The 21,976-nt window shown below is 36.8% G+C and overlaps 1 protein-coding gene across 1 annotated transcript in view; it reads right to left on the bottom strand.

Moving 5' to 3' along the window:
• The window catches only part of CDK6 (cyclin dependent kinase 6), a 206,457-nt gene that overhangs the window by 11,502 nt on the left and 172,979 nt on the right, over window positions 1-21,976 (bottom strand). The window contains exon 6 of the mRNA XM_039878098.1: window positions 3,292-3,342. Within this exon, the coding sequence (XP_039734032.1) occupies window positions 3,292-3,342 (51 nt within the window). The remainder of the gene's footprint in view (window positions 1-3,291; window positions 3,343-21,976) is intronic.

Genomic DNA, 21,976 nt, shown 5'->3' with positions numbered 1-21,976 from the left:
TGCTGGCCTGTATTAGGGTCTTCTTGGCCTGCACACGATAGGACTAAGACCCAGGAGGGGTGGGTGTTCTCCCGAATGGATTTCCAACTTTCAGAAAGATGTGGTGGTAAATGCTATGAGATCTCTGTAGGGCTTTGTTCTCCTTCCCTTACCTCCTCAACAGAGCCAGGTCACACACCTCACCTGGTTAGCAGACACTTGTGTTTTAACTTTTCCTGTCACTGAGTGTCTGGGGAAAGACAATTCTATACCTGTAGAACATGCTGGGAGAGCTATGTTATTGAGGCAGAAAAAGACAAACTCATAGACATATTTACTGGAACAAATGAATGGAAATGGCAACTTGAGCAATATACAAATTTGTTTAGTAGCAAGATCTAGAATAAGAATAAAAAGAAGAAAAAAAGCTCCACTATTAATTATTAAAAGAAATAAATATGCATGTGTTTGGACAGAATGGGACAAGTAGAGGAGGAAAAGGAGAATGCTTATTAAAGAACTCTGAAATTTTTCTTTCATTCATTTTTAGCTTTTTAGCCATTTTTATATCAATATTTTTGCATATCAGCACCAGTTACCTAGAAACTGGTTTTAATAACTCTTAGCAATAATTTAAAATCTTTTTATTTGCATCTTTCAATATATTTATGTTGAGTTAAATCTGGCAATATAGAAAGATGAATGCCAAAAGCCCTCTGAGAAACAGTGTCTCTGTATGTATATGTATGCGTGGTATATAATTATATATATATTATATTAACATATAAAACTGCTTATATAAATAACTTTTAAAAGTGTTTTTAAACTTATTACCTCCCCTGATCCTCATAACAACCTCCTGAGACATGTAGGTCAGGTATTATTATTTCCGTTTTATAGATGGGGAAACTGAGGATGAGGAATGAATTAACTGCCAAAGCCACACATAGCGAGTTCAGCCACAGACCCTGGAGTGAACCCAGTTCCCCTTATTCCAAATCCAATATTTTGTTTCTATTTAACTATGACTCTGCTCCTAAAAATCCTCCAAAATGCCACAGGCTAAAAGCATTTAGTTTCACTTTCAAAGTACTTGCTGTTCTTTGAAAGTATAAATCTTCCTAAACACAAACATTTTCCCCTTAAGAGAATGTGGATTTAACTTGCCTTTAAAAAAATCAGTTTAATATCCAATATGAACTTTTACGGCCCACATATGATTGTTGTGAAATTCTGATAGATCCATTAAAAAGTGCTTGCATCAAATTTCAGTATTTGGACAGCTGAATGTAAGCCTTAAAAGTTGACATTTGTACTGGAAAGAATGACAGAGCACAAAACCTATAAATGGCAGTGATGGTGGGGACAGAAATCATTTTTCAAGTACTTTAGAAGTGACGCTAGGGTGCAGCATTGTCCCTTTCTCTATGCCACAGTAATGTATGCACTCAGAGGAAATAGAACATAATTTCAATGAAACGATGCCAGAGACCAAGAAGTAAAATCTAAAGGCACAAAACACATAGAACTTCATGGCTTCTTTCTCCTGGCAATCTAGGATCTCAGGCCTTTGCTAAAAGTGGAACTGGCTTTTCCTTGGAAGCAAGTCAAACATGCTCGTCATAAGTTTCTTCTGGTTCATCTCACTGCCTGTATATACTCAGGGACACGAACAATGTCGACAAGACTCAGTCAGATGCCAGTGCTGGGGGTGGACCAGATGCCCAGGTGGTGCCCAGGGAAAGCAGGTGAAGGACTTCAATGCCTGGCAAGTTGCTTTCAGTCAACATTGCTTTTCCTTCTAATAAAGGGTCCCCGGTATATGTCTGACTTTCACAGTTCCCTCTTCAAGATCGCATATACACAAAACATATTCCACAGTGATGGGGATGAATAGATGGGAGTTCATCACCGGATGACAAAGAACTTGACATCCAGAAGTAGAGAATAACATGAAAGTTTTGTCCCGAATCTGTCCATCTTACGAAGTGGTCAGAAGGAGCAGTAGAAGCAGCAGCTGTGGCAGTTGCCCTGGACCCAGGCAACCTCCAGACAATAAAGCTGGCAACTGTTTTTTAGACCTTAAAGCCACTGGGTTCTGACTCAGCAGTGGCACAGGCACTAACAGAAGTCTACTGGCGCTGCATCCGGTCACCAAAAGAACAAAGTCAGGTTCCAGTTTTATTCCAACTGTTTTAAGCAGTCATGCTTGAGTAGATAGAGTTAAATATAATTCTTCTCTTCAGGGGCACTTCTCCCCTGTTTTACAGACTACGAATATCATAAAAACCACTGGGATTCTATAAAATGTCACAGACCAGTGATCAGGGCTATTTTGGTTCTACAACTCCCACTTTCTTCCTACTCTGCTCCAAGTCTGATGGGACTTGGCAAACGCACAAATCCCAAAAGGATGCCATACTGCATGCTTTGTGAGAAGAAAAGCCCCCTTTTATATTCTAGAAACATGAAAGCATACATACCCTCACATGCACACATGCAGACATGAATGAAACTCTGCAAATCATCAAGGAGCATATAACAGATAACTGGAACTAAAGAATTTGAGCACAAGAAAGAATCTTAAAGAGAATTTAAGCCCGAAGTGTCATTTCTTAGGTGAAGAAGTTAAGGAACGAAATGGTTAAACAATTAATGATGAATTATAATCATTGCTAACATTTTAAAAGCATTTACTATATACCAGGATCTGTGTAAGCCCTTTACAGGGTGTGTTAAATGACTTTCTCAAGATTGCACAGTTATTTAGCCGCAGACATAGGATTAGAATTTAGGATTCTCATTTCCTGTTTCGATGCTCCAAAGAAAAATGAATTGCGTAGCATACTATCCTTTGTCCAGGAAAACAAAAGAAAACAATGCAAAACCAACCTGTATGACTAAATGATACTCAATGGGGACAGGAAGCCCAGTGGGTAAGGATGCATTACCAGGCCATCAAGTGCCCCACCTCTGATGGTGTATGCATCTGAAATGACCCCAAGCAGACAACACATCTGAACTAAAGAACTGGAACTCAGCCAAGCAAAGAAAGAGGAGCAGCCCAAAGATCCACACAAGCAACATACAAGCTTCCAGAGCAGAACAGTTAGGCCACATGTCATGATGGGCTCTGCATAGAACAGCATGTCTGCCATGTCCCCACTCACCACACAAACAGTAACACTGTCTGCAGCAGCGGCTTGAGGTAGGAAAGATAAGAGATAAACATATTATATGAACGTCAGAGGAAAATCACTGTAAATGTTTTAATGTTACAGATACTGATGTAAAATTACAGTTATTACTTACTCCAAGATTTTTCCTAGTTGATCGACATCTGAACTGCCACGGAAAAGAGGCCTAAAAGAATAAAAGATAGGTATTAAACAAAGAATTTTCTCAGGTCACATTTCAATCATCTTTGCCATTATCATTGTTTAGCAGGAAGCAAAATATTATTTAAGGGTGGGGAAGAAGTAAGGAATTGAGACGTGTTTCCTTTGGTAAATGAACGTTTTTCCTGCATGTCACATATGTTAAGGATCTCTCATGGATATCTGGTGGTACCTGATGCCCGTGTTTTATAATCGCAGGTATCCTATTTGCAGGCATCGTAATAGTATCACCAGGCCCTGGCTTCAGGGTTCTACTTAACTTTATGGTGGGGTTGAACACATCACTGTCCTGGTCTCCAACCAGGGGCATATGATGTCCTTTGAAACTGTTCTTGGTTAGATGCTTCTCAGAGCGCCCTTTCCTCACCATTTGGCTATCGTAGGCCACTTGTCCTGAATGCAGCAGTGAGCTACCTCCAGGTCTATTTTTCTGATTATACCACTTCCTTTTCTCCCCATATTATGGTAGATAAGCATTATAAGCTTAAAACCCTAACGTTGGGCTTCAGAGGCAATTGTGAACACAGCCTTCATTGCCTACACTGAGCATTTAACTGGCAATTAAGTGAGCTTACTTGGTGATATTTCTGGCATTTTCTCCAGTAGATCAATAGCCCTTGAGAGCAAAGACTTCTCTAGGTTTGCCCCTAACCTTTTTAGCCTAGTGCTTTACTTGAACAGGTACTCAGTTAATAAATATTTTGTTCGATTTTATATACACCTATAGTCCACGTGTAGTTGTTCCCTAACTCTTTGCTCAATGAATGACAATAACAGATATTTTTCAACAATGTGTTTAAACAAACTCACTATATAGGTCATATATAACGAATCTTGCAGTCATAGCATTTCAGTGGTTAGAAGACACCTTAAAATTCTACAACCGTGCTTTCTATTCAAGTTATTATTTCTGAAAACGGTTATTTTCAAATGCAGTGATTTATTTGTGGCAATGATATGGGCTGAATTGTGTCCCTTCCCAAATTCATATGTCGAAGCCCAATTCTTATATCTCAGAATGTGACTGTATGTAAAGATAGGCCCTTTAATGAGTTAAAAATGAGGCTGTTAGGGTGGACTCTAATCTAGTCTGTCTGATGGTCTTTATAAAAAGAAGAAATTTGGGCACACGAAGAGACGCCAGAGGCACGAGTGCACACAGAGAAATGGCCATGTGAGCACAAAGCAGGATGGCAAGCCAAGGAGAGAGGCCTCAGAAGAAACAAAACCCGCTGATACATTGTACTTGAACTTCCAGCCTCTAAAATATTTTTTAAAATTAATTTTTATTACGGTAACATTGGTTAATGAAATCCAGTAAGTTTCAGGTATATGATTCAACAGTAAGGCATATATATATATATATATACATATATATATATATATATGTATATATATATATATATATTATATTGCATTGTGTGTTCATTGCCCATAGTTATATTTTTTTCTGTCACCACATATTTGACCCCTTTTATCCCATCTCAAAATTGTGAGAAAATAAAATTTGTCATTTAAGCCAGCCCAATCTGTGTTACTTTGTTATGGCAGCCCTCGCAAACAAATGCTGGCAACTTGTACATCACTAATGCAGCCAAATTCATATAGAGTTATTGAGCTGGGTTCTAAAAGACATCCAGACAGGTCTGAAAAGAGAGCAAGGTAAGAAGTGAAAGTTTCAGAAAAGCCACACAATGGAATCTTAACAGCTAATATTGATTAGAGGACTAATGTGTCTGGCATAGTGCCACATGCTCCCCACACATTATCTCATTTAATTCTCACAAACACTCCAGGAGCACAGTAGTATTATCATTCCTGTTTTCAAACGAAGAGATTGAGGTGTTTCATGACTTAACAACAGACACATAACAAATTGCAGCCTTAAAATTCAAACCAGGTCTGCCATGCCTCAAAGCCCGAATGCCTCATCATTGTGCTATAATACTTTTATTTCAGTTAATAATGTTCTCTGCATCATAGACAGTCCCGACAGCTAAGCCTCTGGGGATGAAAGTGCGCAAAAAGCACTTGAGAGAGAACCTGGTGTTTCACAAGTGGGTGCATATGGGATTCTGTACTCAGATTGCTTTACATGTGTCTAATTGTCTTTAAATTCTTGCTTTACTTCAACAAGGAACAAAATAATTCACTGGCTTGACCTAGACTCTCTATTCTTTCCACAATTTTACTGACTGATGGCCCTTCTAGATTTTAAATTCTTCTCCCAGCACACTCTTTTACAGTCGTTTTGCTCACATCTTAATTGATATGTAAGTTTTCATTCTTTCCAAAGCATAGAACTTGGGTTGCAGAAGAAAAACCAATCTCTTTCTTTTCTCACTTACCTGTTTCTCTAAGATTTAAGTATGAAATCACAAAACTAGGTATAATCGGCATTATGAGGTTTGGGAACAAATACAAATGACACCTCTTCGTTAAGCATATATCTCAAACGGTGGAAGTAAAGGGTGTGCCAGGTCAGCAAGCACAGAGAGCATCGGTTTAATTTGCTGAGCTGGTGAAGTAGTTATGTAAATATGCCAAGCCCCCTACCCTTCTGGTACCCACAGAAGCATGGGTGACATTATCTTTCAGTACCATGGAGCAGTTTAAAACAAATATGTTGGCCATGGCTATTGAGAAACAAACCAAACAGACTAACTTGAATGGATGCTGTTCGCAGGCAAAGGCATAAGACCACCTTTTCCTTGGGTGGGCACCAAAATCCAAGCCTGAAGCTCAGCGGCAGCAGCGGCTCACATGCATTTTGTTTTGGTTTTTAGCTCCTTTTGTTATCGTCCCTTGGTAATATTCTAATATTTTTGCTGGCTCCGTTATGCATTTAAGCAAATGCTTGTCTATTTTCTCACATTTGCCAGGTGTTTTAGCAGAGGGCTTTATAGTCATGTAGTCTACCATACTACCAGAGCCAGGAGTATTATCTTTACTTACTGGCTGGACTTAACCCACAAAATGAGAGGTGCTTGTCATCCCTGAGTTAGAACTAGCTCATCAGTTTGGCCTCCTTTAATAAAGAGTACAGCAAGTGAAGGTCTAAATCAAAATCACTCTTTTGTGAACACTCAGCAAAACCTGCTATGGGGAATAGAAACTTGGATGCAGTAATTTGGTGTATAGCTCAGAATGACTTTTGCAACCTTAGGAAAACCTGGTGTGCGACTTTGAAGTCTATTAACTTGGCTTTGCAGCAGATGTGGGTTGGCTTGAATTATACAGAACCACTGAACTCTGCTTGCGTGCAATTAACTCCTAAAAATGGATTTCTGGATGCAAATACATAGTCACAAGACAATGGAAAAGGGGCATGTGAAGGAGGAAACAGGCTAAACTGGCACCGGTACTCTCCATGGACCAAGAGGTTGGACATGAATGTGATCAAACTCTTAGAACCATCTACAGTCCTTCTGGCTGAAATTTTGAACATTTTGTATGAGCTGTTTTTATGACAGAGGATTAGAAACATAGAGAGGTATAGTGAATTCAGAGGAAGGATGAAACCTTTCATCGTGATGAACTCTTGGGGATGCTGTGATGGAGTATGAAGATGTAAGAATATTACTGCTCCAGGGACCTTGTGTGACATAATCTGTTTTGAAATACAGCTCTATGGGAAAAAGTTTGGACTGCATCAGGTCTTTGACTTGTGTGCACTATGTACTGAAGAAACATACAGGACAGTATTTTCACTGAGGTCATTTTGAATATTTCTTCCTTCCTCAGATTAGCTGAGTTAATATACTTTAATTCATATAATTTATAGTGGACAAATATGCACATAATCTTCAGACTATATTCTTTGGTTTAGTGGTAAGGATCAGTTTAATTCTACTGCTTTGAATAATTTTATAATTTTCAGAATGATTCAGCTAAAACACACAGATGCATGAGTCGGACTTGGCTGGTTCTTTATTACCATGACACAGAGCTGAGCTGGAAGGAAGTGGAGAGTTAAAGGAGCAAATGGGGGAGAATAAAAGACACAGAAAGACTGGAAGACTGAGATTGAGACAGATGGCCAGACAGAGGCAACCTGAGGAGGTTCACATTGAACTTTGAACCCTATTTCTTTCTACTGACTAAATACGTACCCTTCCTGAAAATCTTTATAAAGGCTCTCTATAAAGAATGAAGATGGGAGAGGAAAGTTCTATTACATACTACGAGGCAGAGGCTCATAAAAAATAAAAAGCCTTACATTTTTTTTCTGCGTTACTGCAGGGAGAGGATCCACTAAGCTATCCCATCTCCTCTGTTTCTAGACATAACCCGTCCCCCCAACCCTTGCCGGGTTAACATACTTATTAATTCTTAATACTTATTAATTAATACTTATTAATTCTTTTTAATTAAGTACTTAAAGATAAAATTAGCAATAGAGATATTCTATCAAGGATAGTAAGTCTGAAGCTGACTTTTGTAGTTTTAAAAATATTTCTTCCTTACATAAACATTTTTTTGGAGGGAGTAAAATAATAAAATGGAAAGATTACACCTACCAAGAACATTCCCAAATAAAGACTATGCAAATGCTTTGATTGAAGTAACACATAAAAAGATCCTTTCATTATAAGAACATTACTTAAAGTCAGTAACTTTTATGCATTTTACTGTATCAAAAACTACAATGATTTACTTTAGTTGGCTTTCCAGTAGTTTAACCAAGTGCTTGGGTAATGGTACACAAACATTATCAGCTGAAGATCTTTACTGAATCTAACTTTCATGCATCTCATCTCTAACTTTGTATCTACATTTCTTCTCTTCACCTGGTGTATGATCCTCCTTTTTCTTCAGAAGGTTTTCTCCACACTCACTGCTTGGGGCTATTACATTCTATTGTATAAACTCTCCTCCTTCTGTCCCTCATGGCTCTGAGCCCCTTTCTATTTCGAATTCCCACATAAACTACTGGAGAGCCTATTGGAAGGTCTTTGCTGTGTTACCCTTTGCAAGCAATTTATTTGACAAGATAAACAATGTTTGGAGGAAAACATATGAAATTGAAAATGAGTTTTTATGAAAGAGAATTTTAGGTTATTTCCAAGTATTTTCTTCAAATATTTTCCTTCATCATTATACTTGATAATAGTCAATGCTGATAAGATAAACTCTTTATGAAATACATTTTTCATTTATACATATAAGCATTTTTATTCCAACTAAAAGGAGCGTATTACAAAATATAATGGTAAAATTACATTCATTTCAAACTTTAGCAAAGTCAGTTCTGTTCTTATATCACCTTAGTCACAGTTGTGCCAAAACAAGTATGGTTCTTGGGGAATTTTTAGCAAGGATTTTCCCCAAGGCTTTTTTACATCTGTGAGAGTTTAAGCCTTAATGTTTTCTCTGCCTTTAATAAGTTGATTTTTTTAGGACATTTGTTGACTGGAGAAAGGACAGAGATTTTGATGATGGATTGGTCCTGGGTGTGAATCTCTACCAGCCATTTCTCCTTAAATGATGTTAGGAAAGTCATGTAGCCTCTTTGAGTCTTATTTGCTTCATTTGTAAAATGTCTAGCTTATAGTAGACCTACAGTAAGTGGCAACTAAATACACACATGCTTTATCACACTCGCACATGGTAGATAACTCTCTTGTTCCTGCTCACTGTTATACACAGATGATAACATTAAGTATTTCACTTGGTGAACAAGAAAGGAAGGGGACATTTGTCACCATGTGGTGGATGCCCAAGTCGTTTTTAAGCCTAACAGTCCGTCCTCTGGGGTCACTATATATTCTCTACACCTGCTACAACTCTTATATCTTCATCATCAAGAAAATACATGTCAAACTCTCCAATAAGGATTAATTAATTTTGAACTGGCAATATCATTTCTTCTTCTGTATGTAATTTTGGCTAAAAACTCACTCACCATGTCTTTTATTGGTGAAGTGAATTTTCTGGGTCTAATTACAACCGGAACCAAGTTTTAGATTATATGCCTTTTAAACAAACAACTAAAAGAACATATAAATATCATTCATCATTTCAATAAACAGCAGAAAACAACATTTAGAAGTGTTGTTTAGAAGTTCCTAGCAGATGAGAAATGTATGCTGATATTTCTGTTATAGAAATGATTCATGCATAACAGAAGAGGAAAGATTTCGTTTAGTTAACAGTACTTTCACTCTACTAAAAAGAAGAGGAAGTCATGGGTCACGCTATAGAACACCTCCGTAACCTGCATTTGATCTGAAGCTATGCCTTAGCTGCTACCCTTCTTGATTAGGAGAGAAATTTTCCATGTTCATAAAATGATCTTAAGAGAAATATTACCCGGGGAATGTCTATTATTTTATACTTGCTCCCAAATTCACTTCTAGAGCTGTTATCTGTTAAGTTAAAAATGTTAACTTATCACCTTACAATTACCACCTATTCAAATAACCAGATTAAGCAGATGATTGATTTACTTTGTAAACACTAATTGAGAGATTACTCACTAAGCACATAGGTCTGCATTAGGTGCTGAGAGATAACCACTCATTTATTTAATATAAAACATATATTAAATAATATATAGTCTTAATATATAATATATGCCTATTGAAATTATATTATACATTTGAATACAGATGTATTAAAATATAAATTTGTAAGTAAATTTATACATATGTACTACATACTACCATAATAATCCTTGCCCCCACGAGAGACAACATATGTAAACAAAGGATCATGAAATAGAGAAGTTTATCTCATTTTGCTGGTTGGAGACAGAAGCCCAGGGCAATAATTCAATTTTTACTAGAATTTTTGGAGGTGGTCTGATTAACCGTTTTTTTTATAGATGAGAAGTTAAGCAACTTATCCAAGGAAACACAACTCCAGTAAGTGGCTAAGCTGGCCTGACCCCAAGAAGCAGCAAATAGGAGCAGTGTTTCAGAAAGATTAACATGACACAGGTTTATTGAGTCAATGGGAAGAGATGGAGATGGAGCCAGGAAAGCCAACAGGGAGGTCAGTGGACTAGTGAGATCACAGGAACCCAAACTAGGTGGACAAGAAAATGGGGAAGGATGCAAAGACGTCCCTTAAATAAGGGATGATGATCAGAACTTGGTGAAAAACTGAACATGACTTGGAAGGAAAAGCATGATTTTAAATTTGTATTACTAGTAAAGCCAGGCTGAATGAGAAAGGTGGGGAGAGGATGGCAAGGGGTGAGAAGATTGGGGGATAATTAATTTGGTTTTAAACATGTTCCTTTACAATAAAAAATAATATATAAAACGATACTTTGAAGTTTGAGAATGAAAAACATGCAAAAAAGGGTAGTTAAGCATACCCAAGAGTATTGAAAACATATGTCCACACAAAAACTTGTACATGAATGTACATAGTAGCATTATTCATAACAGTCCCAAAGAGGAAACAACCCAAATGCCCACCAACTTACAAAGGGATAAACAGAATGTAGTAGAGCTATACAATGTGGTGTCTGTCATTCGGTCTTAAAAAGGGATGAAGCATTGCTAAAGCATGAATGACCCCCCAAAAACATCATACTAAGTAAATAAGCCAGTCACTAAAGAGCCCATGTTTATTATATGATTCCATTTATATAGAAGAAGCAAAACTACAGAGTCAGAAAGTAGATTAGTGGTTGTCTAGGATGGGGGGCGTTCTGGGGTGAAATGAAGAGTGACTGACTGATAATGGGCATGGGGTTTCTTTTTGGGTTGATGAAAATGTTCTAAAATTGATTGTGGCGATGGCTGTACAACCAAAAACCTTTAAATTGCAGAATTTATGTTGGCAAATTATATGTTAATAAAGCTGGTTTTAAAAAAGTAAATAAACTGTATTTCCAAGCAACATTACAGATTCAGGACAGTAAAAAACTTCTCAGAAAACTGTTTTAGGCCTTAATATATGAAAGTCTTATGTACACGGTATTAAAGTACAGTGACAAACATTTATTTTACCACATATTCAATCAAGTACTCTTTTGAAGACATGTGCTCTGAAAAGTTCTTAATAAATTACTAATATAATCTTAATTTCTCCCAAACACCTGATTTATCAGATTAGGATGAAATAAACCAAAAAATGTCTATGAATGAAAAAAGGCATTACAAAACTACTACCTTATGCTTTCTTCTGGATGGAAAGGTTATGGGTGATTTGTTTGTTTTCTGCATTTTTCTATTACTCTGTTCTCAGCATTTTACGAGCACTAGATACTTTTAAAATCAGAACAACAACAAAAAATCCCAACACTGCTACTTGCCATACATTGCATTTTGTGATCTGTTGGCCTCATCTCTCCCCTACTCTTACACTAACCCACTTCTATAACTAACTCGTTTACTTGCTGGTCTCAATAGCCAAACTGGAAGTTCTCTGAGGATAGGGCCAAGCCCTACTTGCTTCTGTATCAGGGGCACATAATTTACTGCCTGCTCTGTCCATAACTGGCACTCACTTAATACATAACAATGGTTACCATTTCTCCTACCAAGGTTTCTCTTCCTTCTTTCTGGCAACTTCAGTCCCTCCCATCAAAATTCACTTCCTTGGTTCATCTCTGGGTAATTCAAGTGCGAGCATGTATATTTGTACAGATATAGATATATACACACACTTAGAGCCAAAACAGATTTGATTTATCGTATACATTTATGCTTTAACTGGTCTATGGCACTAGTCAATATCTGCCTGCAAATAATGGGTATTTAAAAACCAGAGCTGGCTGACAGTTAGTCCCCTAAACCTAAAATCTTGCCAAAACCATCAGAGAAGTAGCAAGAGGCATGCAGTACAAGAACTTTGCCTTTAGGTGTTGACTTCACCCAGGTGTGCAGGACAGGGATGGGCTCTTTGAAAGCCAAAAAAAGACAAATGTTGAAAAAAAGTATAGCAAAAGCAACACAGGGAGTGAGGGATTAAAGAGGGTGTGGAGAGGAAAGAGGGGAAGGAAACCAACTCAGAAAGAAAGAAGGGCTGGTGGGAAAGAGCATGGGGGAAAACATTAAAAGCCCAAGTAATAAAAGGGAAGGATGGGGCAAAAAGAATCCGAGATGAAGTTGTCACTGAGACAGAGATCAACAGGAAAAAAACCCAAAACCTGTACCAGGGAAGAGACGTGCCACTATAGGAAAGACCAGATAAACACGAGTTAGAGCGTGCTGCCCTATCTGTCCACGGCAGGTTTCTGAGTCTGGTAATTTCCTTTAAAAAAAAAAAGAAAAGAAAAGCTGAATTAAGTTTTGCTTGTTACCAGATGTGAATAATTTATTCCTCCACAGAGGGCTCATATTTATTGGGCTATGAGTAACTTCCTCGAGAGGGAGGGAAAGAGAGAGAGATCAAGAGAGAGAAAGGAAAACTCCATTGTTTTTCAATTCAAAATTGAGAATTAAAATTAAACCAGAATTCACCAAACCACTTGAAATTTCTGAAACATTACAAAATTAACAAAGTAATATATTAACTGAGTCAATTTTATATATCACTAAAGAAGCCTAAGTGGTCATTATGATAAAAGAATATTTATCACTTCAACAATTGTCGAGTATCTACTGTTTGCCAAAAATAATTATTTCTCTTAAATACTCAAAGAATTGCCTTTCTGTTCTTTCAGTGCCTTTTCTTGTCTTAGTCAGCCTTAGCTGTCCACACAAAATACCATAGATTAGGTGGCTTAAACAACAGAAATCTATTTCCCGCAGTTCTGGAGGCTGGACAATCCTAGATGAAGGTGTCTGATGAGGACTCTCTTTCTGGCTTGCAGATGTCTACCTGCTAAGGCTGTGTACTCACATGGCAGAGAGAGGGTAGACTCTTTGGTGTCTCTTCTTATAAGGACCTTAATCCCATTTTGTGGGACCCACCCTCATGACGTTAGCTAATCCTACCTAATTACCTCCCAAAGGCCCATCTCCAAAGGCTAACAAATTGGGGTTAGGGCTTGAACATCTGAATTTTGCGGAGGCACACAAACATTCAGTCCATAACACTTCCTTCCTCATGTTACTAAATACAGTTACCTTTCATATATTTAAAATTAGAAAACTGTGTGGGCGTATTCTTGTTCAAAATAAGAAAACATATGATTTGTCTCATTCTGCTTCTGGGATCCAACTATTCATTTTATATACTTTCTGATAAATTTTCTTGCCAAATTACATGTTCGTTACTCCCTCAGTGCCTCCCTTATCTCTTGCTCTCCAATTGTACTACTCAGGGGAGTTCTTAAGGTAGGAAAGAAATGATTAAGCATTGAGCACTTCTAAAATCTGGGTTCCTAAATACATTATTGCATTTTCATTCTCTCGCCCTGAGATGACTAGCAGGTACAAAGTAACTTTGCATTTGAAACAAAGTTTTAGAGCCAGGAAAACAAATCTGAGTCAAACCTAAGAAGCAATAACTTGCAAGGATGAATTGAAGCATTTATATTAGTATTACTAATTAACTAGGAAACTGGAGGCAATGGAGGCAAGTGATCCCCATGGAATCACCCATTTCACCATGGGCAATAAGCTTCTTTAACAGTCAGACATCTCAGGCTCAATGTCTTGTCTCTTCACATAACCACAGGGCTTGGATGACCATTCTTCTCCCTTATGGAAATTCTAGTTGTAATACTGAATTTTAAGTTGGGCTTGATATTCAAAAACCAAGCTGGAAGATGATTTGGGGCAAGGGTGACGGCAGTGTGTGAAGACATGAACTAGACCAGCGGTCTCCAACCTTTTTGTCACCAGGGACTGGTGCTCCTATGAGAATCTAATGCCTGATGTTCTGAGGTGGAGCTGAGGCAGTGATGCTAGCTCTGGGGAGTGGCTGCAAATACAGATGAAGCTTTACTTTTGCTCTCCCACTGCTCACTACCGGCTGTGCGGCCCAGTCCCTAACAGGCCACAGACCAGTACTGGTCCAAGGCCCTGAAATAGATTGAGAGGTTACCAGGGATACCTGGCAAAATCAGTGCTGTAGATTAGTTGAGTTTTAATTATTAACTGGACCCAGGGCTTATCAATTACCTTCACTCTACAGAAGAACTGTGAACTAGAGACATCATTTAACAAAACTGGAACCTCACCATACCCCAAAATAAAATCATTGTCTTACAGCTCCTCGCCTTTATACAGTGCCTTCCTGAGAGAGAAAGAAAAGCTGTAAGAAGCAGCTGGTCCATGAGCGAGAATCTGAGAGTCTATGTTGCTCAAAACCTGGCTGTTTGGGCAGGGTGCCCAGGAACGGTGACCAACCAGCCCAGTTGGCCCAGGATGGTTCCAGTTTTAGTACTGAAAACCCTGTATCCTGGGAAGCCCCTCTGTCCCAGGCAAACTAAGATGGCTGGTCATCCTATCCAGGAGATCCAGAACAAGAGGTTTTAGAAAAGCAAACTTAAAAAAAGAGTAATCTTTAAAGAAATTATCTTGGCTATTTCAGAGGGCTGTTTTGAAAAAATCAGACGAGCATCTTTCAAAACAGTAAGAACCATGGTGGTCCAGGCAGACATATTTCATTCTCTTTTTTCCTAACAACTCACTGCCATGCTACTGTGTAATAAGGGATTAGACCAAGGTAGCTCCCTCCTTATACCATAATTCAAGATGTTATGACTCTCTTTTAGCAAATGATCTCGTAAAACTATACATCTTGCCTAGGGAAAGAGTACTGCTTGTGACTTAGTCCATATGGTTAAAGTAACAGTCTGAGGGAAGTGCCTGATCTAAAGAGATGGCCACTAATAGAGACTAGGGTGGACCTACCTACCTATTTAGAATGACAAGGAGAATTCATCTTACCCCATCTGATTGATTGATAGTAAGTAATAGGCTGTGAGCTGGGCTGAGAATGATTCTAAAGTGCTATCTAGGAAGAGCAAATATTACACACATTATAATGAAAATGTGGCTTTCAAAGCCACTTATTTTTAATCTAGGAATCCATTAATCTTGTCTTTGACACACATTTTTGTCAAAGGGAATCTTTTGAACTCTACTGTGGATGTGTCTTTGAGTATATAATTATGATCACCTCAATGCTAAATGCATATGCTTTCTCTTGCGAACACTCCAATATTGATAGCCATCTGTCAGCAACATGTTATAATCCAAGGTTGAAGATTTTAATGTTGATTTAGAGGGGGAAATAATCAATAGAAATTTTCTGAAATAGAAGTGTCTGCTGGTTGAAGTGACTTATTTATTTATTTTTTAAGCAGTTCTGCTCAAAAAGAGAACCAACAGTATCACTCATAGAGTAACACAAATGATCTAAAAATATTCTCATATTGGATTCAGTCATTGGTTCAAAATACTCCGAACAGTAGAAGACCGATACATTTTTTCCTTAAAAAAAAAATCTGCTTAGCATAAAAATATGGGCTTGTCCTTGAATGTCAGTGATGTTATCTATATATGACTCTAGTATTGAGAGATTAGTGCAATGATCAATCAATCAGAGTTAGCATTTATTTCCTTGGGAAAAAATTTTACTGACCCAAGTGCCAGCTTAATTTTTTAACAGGCTTATTTATTGCATTTATATTTTTAATGATGGGTAGATACTTTACAAAGATAAATTATTTAGCTGATTATAAGATACATATGCATATAGAAAATTTGGAAAATAGAGAAAAGGAAATAGAAGAAAAGGAATCACACAACATCATGTCAAATCTTTGCTCTCTTTGAGATATAAATGGGTAAGATGGTATCTCTAAAGATCTCTTTCAAGCAAACTAAGGATGGCCCCAAATCCCAGAGCAGGATCTGAATCCTGGCTATATAGTCCTTGGTTGGAAAAAAAAAACAACAAAGAAACAAGAAAGTGGTTAGCAGTCATAACAGAGCTGTGACTGAATATGATTCAAGTTTCTATAAAGAAAAGAATTAAGGAAAGGTGAAGGGATTAAGAAGTACAAATTGGTAGTTACAAAATAGTCATGGGATGTAAAGTACAGCATAGAGAATATAGTCGATAATATCATAATAACTATGTATAGTGCCAAGTGGGTACTAGACTAATCAGGGGGATCACTTTGTAAATTACAAAAGTGTCTAACCACTATGTGGTACACCTGAAACTAAAATAAAATAATATTGACTGTCAACTGTCAATTAAAAAATAAAAATTAAAAAAATAAAAATAAAATAAAACGAAAGAATTGTAAGTTAAAAAAAGAGAAGAATTCTAACTTGAAAAAAGAATCAAAGACATATTTAAAAAAACGATTTGCACACATGTTCCCACCTATCCTTGTAGAGTTTACATCTTATGACAAGAGCAGTAGCAACTTTTCCCTTCTTTTAGCTTTCTGAGTGGTAAAGACAACTGGTATCCTGTGTGAATATAATATTTCTATCCAGCACATTTTGGATGGAATTCAATAATGTGTGATAACTCAACAATTTAGCACAGGAAGCAAAGCCTACAACATTCCTTAGAAATTTCACAGACTATCTAGATAGAACAGACCCATGTGAATGGGATGTTTTTTCAGTGATATTTGAAGAATGCAATTTTTCATGGTGAGCACACTGGGTTTGTAATGGATGCAAATTCAGATATGAAAAAAAACACAATTAAATGATTCAGACTCATGTTTTTGCTTCCACAGACCTTATTTCTGCACGGGTCAAACAAAGGAAAGTTGGTGTTTGACAACTGTGGATGACTCATCAGAGGAAGTTAACCATATGGATGTGCTTTGTTGAAATAAAGCTGGTTAACAAAGCGAGCCTTTTTTCTCCCTGTGGGCCAATGAGAGTTTCATTTTAGGAAATGGAAGTGTCAATGTGGACAAACTGTCCTGAAGTATTTATAGCATAATGTGTACTTTTCTTAAACTGCCTTTGAACAAAGAATATGTGAATGGAAAATAATTTCTTTCACTTTCTTGTGTCATCTGAACTGTGTTTTCTTTATAAAACCCATTTTAGCACTGTGACAAATACATAATGTGACAGGAAAGTAGAAAGCTACACTGGAGTATGCAAGTGGGTTCTCAATTAATTTTAAGAGCTTGTTATTCATTAAGGAAATTACACTTTTGTCATATTCATTGCAAACATTTTCTTTTTAATTTTGTATATAGTACTTTTATTTTTTTGACGAAAAAGTTTTCAATTTTTATATAGTCAGATATATTAACATTTTTCTTTCTGACTTTTTAATGCTTTGAAAGTCTATGTCCATTCTCGGGTCATCGATGTTTTCCATAGCTTCTTTATCTTTTCATGGTTTCATTTTTAATATTTAACTCTTTAAGCCACCTGCTATTTGTTCCATGGTAAAGAACAGAGAGAATCTAATTAGATTACCATTTCCCCCCCAATAAGTTGATCAGTTACCCTATGTCATTTGTGGAATAAGCCATTCTGTCCTCCAGAATTTGTGATTTATGGTAAATTACATCACTTCCTAAACTGGGATCTTTTTCTGGGCTCTGTTTCATTAATGTCTGTCATGTCTTCTGCTGGAACCAATTTGTTTTTGTTATTGTAGCTGCATAATGTAGTTTAGTGCTTGGTGGTGGGAGTTTCCTTTTATAACTTTTAACAAAAAATTCTTGACTATTTTCTCCAATTGAACTCTTCCCAAATACATTTTAGAAAATTCCACTGGGATTCTGACTGGAGTTGCATAAACCTATAAATTAATTTGAAAAAATCTTATATCCTTTCAATATTCAGATTTTCTCATTCAGGAAAACTTATTATCTTTCTAATATTTGAATATTCTCTACATCTATGTAAGTCTTTTATATCTCTCAGTCAGGTTTTATAGTTTTCTTGATGGTGTAGGTCCCACACATTTGTCTGCATGAGCCTATACTTCTGATTTTCACTGGGAATGACATGGAGCTGCTACCAGCTGGAGAAACTGTCACTCTTTTGTCTGAGGTCATAATCCTGTTTGTCCTCTTAAATCATGGGTTATCTTAGATTTGAAAAGCAGAAGCAGAAGGAAAAAAGGGACATGTAAGGGATGGTTTCTATTCATAATGTGAAGACTGTGAAGCTCCCAGAAAGGTTTAAAGTTTAAAAAAACATGTACCCAAAAGCACAGGGGGTTAGTAAAAAAAAGAAATAATGTGCTAATAAGCACTCAGAGTGATGACTCATTGCATTGGATCATCCTCGGGAAACTACCTACTAAGCAGAATTTAGCTAACAGCTAAAGGTTTTATTTTTGGTGCACGATTTATTGCTACTTCCTCTTGGGGAAAAAAAATGATTAAACTCCAGCTCCCTAAAACACATGAAAACAGTTATCCTGGTAGACCAGCCTGTCAGGTAACAATGCTATTTCTAGAACAGGGGAGGGTTGTGTCCCCTGTAAGGACTCCTTTAGAACAAGACAGAGCACTTAGCCACGTGTAATGGAAAGGAGGATAAACCAGGAGACAGAAGACCCAGCTCCTAATGCAGGCTCTGTAACTGATTAACAAATTACTGAGTGTAGGCAGGCAGGCAGGCGCATAAACTCTGCTCGTCTGTTAAAGAACAGATATCACAGCTTCTGTCCGACTCTATACCACGGATGTGCTACAAAAATAATAAACTATGTGGATGAAGCGGAATTGCTGAGAAGTAAAATTAGCTGTTCAGTAAAGGTAATGCAATCAATTGAGCAGCAAATATAATGAACTCTCACTCATTCCAAAGTTATTCATTTTTGATAATATTGTATTACCTTCAATCCCTTCCCACCCTCCTTGGGTTCTTTTCTTTAGTTCCTTATGGCTAAATATGAGGAAAAAAAAAAAGTTCAATGCTGTTGTACCAAATCACTGAATTTAATTTACCTATGATATTTTACTGTGCTATTTACAAAGATCGCTGGCTCAGAAAACTTTAAAGACAACGTAGTCAGGAAAATGACAGATATGGGGGAAAATGTATTTCCTTCCTCAATACCCACAGCAATAAAGCTGATTAGTTAGAGCACTCCTCTCCTGCTTCAGCTGAGCTTGAATATGGGCTTTTCCTTATACTGATGAAGAAACTGAGGCCCTGAGAGATTAAATGACTTGCTCCAGGCTTGATATGTATTTTGTTCATTCATTCATTGCTTCAGAAAATATTTACTGAGTGTCAGATGCTGTTCTGGATGCTAGGAATATAGTAGTAAATGAAATACACTCTTTCTCTCTGAATGCATTAATGGATTGTTGTTAGAATGCTTATTTCCTTAATTAGTGGTGAGTTTGAAAACTTTTATTCTTATACTTATTCACCATTGGTAATACTTCTGTATTTCTACTTCTCAATTTCCAACACAGCCAGATAATTTTGCTTAATGAAATGGGATAAGAATTATAGGTAAGAGATATTTTTTTCCTAAGTCTTACAAACAATCTTGAAACATAGGCATTACTTTCCTCATTTTACAGATGAGGAAGCTGGGGCTCAGGAGAGTTTTGTAACTTAGAGTCACATATGTGGTAAGTGTAGGAGCTGGAATCAAAATTGTTAATCATGATTTCTTATTGATACCATTTTATCATATATGTAAGTGCGATCGATCATAAACTTAAATGCAATCTATCCTATATTTAAGTGCAATCTACCACAGCACATTTAAAAAAATACATGTTACAAATAAAATATTATAGGCAGTCTTTGGCCCCAAGTACAAATGAATTTATAAGAATCAGAGGGTTGAAGGCACATGGCTGTATTTATGATCCGTTTGCATTACGCATTGTCTAGAGAGGTACAACTCTGTATGCCATGTATTTGGCTTTACAACTATAAGAGAAGGACATCACGGGCAAAAGGTTTTTTATGTCAGTCATACAAATGAAACATTTGGTTAAAAAAATATGTACAGCAATAATTACATTTGGTTAAAACATTAAAAAGAATGGAAATATATATTAAATATACATTAATATCACATACAATATATTGTTATATAAAAATACATATCAAAAAGACTAGGAAAAATATAAAGAAAATGTTAAGATATAGGTTATTTATCTATGGGTTATGGGTAATTTTCATCCTCTCGTTTTTTGCTTCTCTGTGTTTTCCTAAATCAAACTTTTTAAAGTTCTGCTAATATTTTACCTTTAATATGGATGAAAAATAAAAACCCAGTCCTGTGCTGCTATCTCTATAAACTCACAGTAACTTTTCTTCCTCATCACTAGCTATTAACGATAACATGTAATTTACATGCATCTCTTATAGGACAGGGGCTGCTTTAGTCCACATGACTGATTTAATTCAAACAACACTTTGTTAGGTATATATCATTTTCCTAATTTTAAAAGGAAGAAAAGTTAAGCTAAGAAAAATATTGAATTGTAAAACTCTAACATCTACTAGGCAATAAACAGTGGATAAACAGTATACTCAATGGAACTGATACAGGGTGATTATCCTATTTGGGGAAAGCAGACAAGAAAGTGGGGCATAAAGTAAGTTAGAAAATTTGAAAGTTTGTACTATGTTTGTCTCAGCTAATTAGTTAGAACCCTTTAGAGCTTACAAAGCATTATGAGTGAAAGTATTTAATATTTTTCAAATAATATACTGGTACAATTTGACGATAATACATATTGTATACTTTGCTCATAAAATGCACTTTCAGATTGTGTAGCCTCAGCACATAACTTATACACACTTTAGATTACTTTGGTTTGGCATGCTAAGAAGTCTAAAAGACATTTAAATTTAAATTTTATATAGCGATTGAACTGCGCTTCTTTATTTAGCAAAATATATTTAGTATATCTTTGGTGTTATTATTTTATTTCATGATTTTATTAGCATCAGTACTATTTTTTTTAAATAAATGATTTATTTCAAAAGATAAACCTGGCCTCTGAAAGTAGGAATGCCTTTATACAAGGGAAGAGTCTGCAGGCTGAGCATGGAGGAACTAGTAACACGGCCACACCAATTCCACGACCCATAACGGAACAACGTTTTACTGTCTCATGTTTAACTGATCCACTCATTTGAGGTGAACTTTCCTGGTACCTTTCCCCACTTTTTTGGGAGTTCTGCCAATGCCCAGATAGAAGGACGCTTCAGAGCAAAGGTGGGGTTTGCCTCACTGAGTCCTGCTTTGTAAGGTGTGGGCTCTGACAGGCAGCAGGAAAACACACCCCGTGTGGACCCTCCAGGCTAGGCACAGACCCCAGTGCCATCCTGCCATCGATCGCTGTGACCTGCGAGGGCTACATTAACTTTGAGCCTCAGTTTCTTTAATCTATTCATTGCATGCCCCAAGGAACATCGCTTATATATTAAATTGTAATAAAAATGTCCACGAAGTAAATATGTTTTCTCTACCAGTGCTAGAAAATGTCTTATGACCTCCTAGTCTTAACCAGCTACTGGACACCAATGAGATGTAGAAAATTATTAACTTTTTGCTTTTTAAGCAGAACCACTATATTTCATCCAATCTAAGATGTTACCAATTGATTGCAATTTACATGCTGATTCTGGAAATAAAAAAATAACATGAAAAAAAGGTACATCTTAGAAACACTGAAATATGGTAGAAGAGCTGGTAAAAATAACTACTTTCCCATTGGGAGGTAGTGAAATGCTTCAGGTGTACTGAGCTCAGACTCTCCTTGA

The sequence above is a fragment of the Pteropus medius genome, unplaced genomic scaffold, assembly GCF_902729225.1.
Source record: "Pteropus medius unplaced genomic scaffold, Ma_sr-lr_union100, whole genome shotgun sequence".
Taxonomy (NCBI): Eukaryota; Metazoa; Chordata; class Mammalia; order Chiroptera; family Pteropodidae; genus Pteropus; species Pteropus medius.
Note: the sequence above shows the minus strand (reverse complement) of the source record. Positions and strands in the feature narration are given on the sequence as shown.